Below are 3,233 nucleotides of genomic sequence, written 5' to 3'. Positions count from 1 at the left end.
TCGAATGATTCAGCTCTGGACGTTACAGCCATTTGGGGACTAAACCAGCAGATAGAAGATCTGTCTCTCTTTCTCTCTGTAGATCTCCCTTTACTATAAAATAATAAATAAATCTTCTTTAAAATTATCCAAGGGCCCCTTCCTCACACCCAGTGAAATAAGAGCATGAAGGGCATACCTGGGGTCTGACGGCAGCTTCCACCTGCAGGTGTGCTTAGCGACAGATCTCCATTCTGTCGGCTGCTGGCACGTGGGAGCAGGGACTGAGCCTGTGTCAGCAGCACCTGACACATGGGCGCTGGCAGCCAAAGAGGACAAGCAAATGTGCCAGTAAAGCTTTGCTGTTCGACATGGGTGCCGCCAGGAGCTGCCCACCTCCTGTCACTCCTTACGCTGTCCCTTTCAGGTCACAGCGCATGGCGTCGCAAACGCCCGTCGAGCTCCCGTTCTCCAACCTGAGCCAGTCCTCCCCTTCGAACGCCACATCCTGCAACAACGCGCTGGATGCCTGGGACTTCCTGCACCGAGTCCTCCCCACCGTCATCATCGCCATCTTCATCGTCGGACTCCTGGGCAACTCCTTTGTCCTGTCTGTCTTCCTCCTGCCCTGCCGGCGCCGACTAAGCGTGGCAGAAACCTACCTGGTCAACCTGGCGGCTTCCGACCTGCTGTTTGTCTTGGGCTTGCCCTTCTGGGCGGAGAACATCTGGAATGGATTCAATTGGCCCTTCGGGCCCGCCCTCTGCCGCGCTGTTAACGGGGTCATTAAGGCCAACCTGTTCGTCAGCATCTTCCTGGTGGTGGCCATCAGCCACGACCGCTTCACCGTGCTGGTGCACCCCATGGCCAGCCGGCGGCACGGGCGGCGCCGACGGGCCCAGGCCACCTGTGCGCTCATCTGGGTCACGGGGGGCCTCCTGAGCACCCCCACGTTCCTGCTGCGCTCTGTCCAAATGGTCCCAGAGCTGAACATCTCCGCCTGCATCCTGCAGCTTCCCCACAAAGGCTGGCACGTGGCGAGGATGGTGGAACTGAACGTGTTGGGCTTCCTGCTCCCACTGGCTGCCATCCTGTTCTTCAACTACCACATCCTGGCTGCCCTGCGGGGGCAGGGGCAAGAAGTGGGGCGCTCACGATGCGGGGGCCCCAAGGGCAGGAAGAGCACGGTGCTCATCCTCACGCTCGTGGCTTCCTTCCTGGTCTGCTGGACCCCGTACCACTTCTTCGCCTTCCTGGAATGCCTGTGGCAGGCACAAGTCCTCGGGGGCTGCTTCTGGGAGGAGTTCATGGACCTGGGCCTGCAGGTGTCCAACTTCTTTGCCTTCAGCAACAGCTGCCTGAATCCTGTGATCTATGTGTTTGTGGGCCAGCTCTTCAGGACCAAGCTGGGGGAGCTGTACCAGCAATGCACGCCCAGGAGTCTCACGTCCATGGCCTCGTCCCGCCAGAAAGACATCTTCCAAGTTTCCTGATGGAATTAAAGCAGCAGGGAGCCAAGCCAAGCTTGGCTTTCTTCTCTGTCCTCCCTGATTGGGAAGACCAAAGCTGACCCACAGACTCCCAGGCCCTGCAGCCCCTGGAGGCTTCTTCTTGTGCTAACCGGGCTCTGCAGGTGTGGTTAAACTAAGGATCCTGAGACGGGAAGAGGATCCTGAGGAGAGGGAAGCAGGAGGGTCGGGGTCGGAGTTGGCGACGTGACTGCACAGTCAAAGGCCCATTGAGGCAGCGGCCACCGGCCCAAGGGTGCGGGCGCCCTCCAGAGGCCAGAAGAGTCAATGACACGGCTTCTCCCAGTCCTGCGCCACACAAGGCACCAGCCCTGTCAGCGCCCCTCGCCCCTCAGCCCCTCGAATGGAGTTTGTATCTCCAGCCTCTGGGATGACTGTTGTAAACCATTGAGCATGGGGTGCCTGCTCCAGCAGCAATTGCGATCTTTTTCCCCGCTCACGCAAACTGCTAGGGACAGAGCAGAGCAGCGGAGAGGGGGCTTCTACAAGAGTCCCGGTGAGCTCTAGACCCGGAGACCCCGTCCTTAACAGGGAAGGGGCTTTGACTCAGCAGGTCATCTTAGAGAGGGAGGCCCAGCTAAGCGCAGCGTGTTGAGTCCGTCTTGAGGGGTGGCGGTGTGGGGATGCAAAGCCAGGAAGTGAGCGCAGGGGTCCCAAGTGCCCTCGCAGCACGCCACGCCCTGGCGCCCTGCTCGCCCCAGGGGCCCAGGCTGAGCCTCCAAACAGGTCTGCCTTCCAGGAACTCTCACCGTGGGGACAAGAGTCAGCAGAACTTCACACAGAAGTGACTGCCACCATCAGGTGCCCCAGAGCCCAGGAAGAGGCGAAGAAGTGCAATTCCGAAGAGCCAGCAGGTGACCAAATAAAAATAGGGAAAGCGGTTCTGCCTCCAGAGGCCAACTGCGTGCATGGGGATGGTGAGACTGGGCACTGGAGGGGATCTGGCACACGGCGAGGGGCTGCACAGGTGCCTGGGCAGAGAGAAGGCAGCAGGGAAGCAGGAAGCAGGCGGAGCCATGAGGGCCTGGCTGGAGCTGGGAAGTGGGATTCTGCCACAGTGCTCAAAGACCTCAAAAGGCTGAAACGTGGTCTGCCCTGGAGTTGGGGTTTTGCCAGATGGACACTTGAAGACCAAAGATGGGGGCCATGGTGAGAGGAGTGATTTGAACATCTCATCTTGGACCTGGTACCACCTCCTGCCTCCCCTTTCCCACAGCTCACAAACCTCACGCTGTTTCAGCTATCCACGGATGAAATGTAATCTCACCCACCGTCCTCTCGCGGCCCCGCCCCTAATGCCCGCCCACCTGCCAATCACCTGTAGTGATCTCACTCACCTGTCCCGTGGGGCCCGCCCACAGCCTCCCAATCCCCACGCCCCTGCACCTTCCAGGCTCACCTCCACGTGTGTCCCCCTCCTGTCCCTTTTTACCTGGCTCTCCCCAGTCCTCCATCTTGCCCTCCCTCCTGCCCTGGCAGCCATGCCCCCATCCTTCCACCATGGCAGGAGACATCTCCCTCTATGTTCTCTCCCGTTCCATCCCCCATCCCTGTTCCTGCCTGCTGGAATAAAGGACCTTCTAAGCACTTGCTACATTTTGGCTTGTGAAAAGAGGATGCGGCTGCAGGAATTAGTTCCACGTAAGAACTTTAGATGAACTTAAGACCTAACACATGGGGCCCGGCACAGTAGCCTAGCAGCTAAAATCTTCACCTTGCACATGC

At 59.1% G+C, this 3,233-nt stretch overlaps 1 protein-coding gene across 1 annotated transcript; it reads left to right on the top strand.

Moving 5' to 3' along the window:
* The first annotated feature begins 416 nt into the window (after positions 1–416).
* On the top strand, positions 417–1,472 carry BDKRB1 (bradykinin receptor B1). Its single transcript, XM_040975684.1, has one exon. The coding sequence runs from the start codon at positions 417–419 to the stop codon at positions 1,470–1,472; it is 1,056 nt and encodes a 351-aa protein (XP_040831618.1).
* The last annotated feature ends 1,761 nt before the right edge of the window (positions 1,473–3,233 follow it).

The sequence above is a fragment of the Ochotona curzoniae genome, unplaced genomic scaffold (assembly GCF_017591425.1).
Source record: "Ochotona curzoniae isolate NIBS_2020 unplaced genomic scaffold, NIBS_Ocur_1.0 contig_2688, whole genome shotgun sequence".
NCBI classification, from domain to species: Eukaryota; Metazoa; Chordata; class Mammalia; order Lagomorpha; family Ochotonidae; genus Ochotona; species Ochotona curzoniae.
The sequence above is the reverse complement of the archived record's forward strand: the minus strand, read 5'-3'. Positions and strand labels throughout refer to the sequence as shown.

Bases quoted from the DNA above. Each gene is read 5' to 3' on its own strand.
- BDKRB1 (XM_040975684.1), top strand. From the start codon at position 417: ATGGCGTCGCAAACGCCCGTCGAGCTCCCGTTCTCCAACCTGAGCCAG.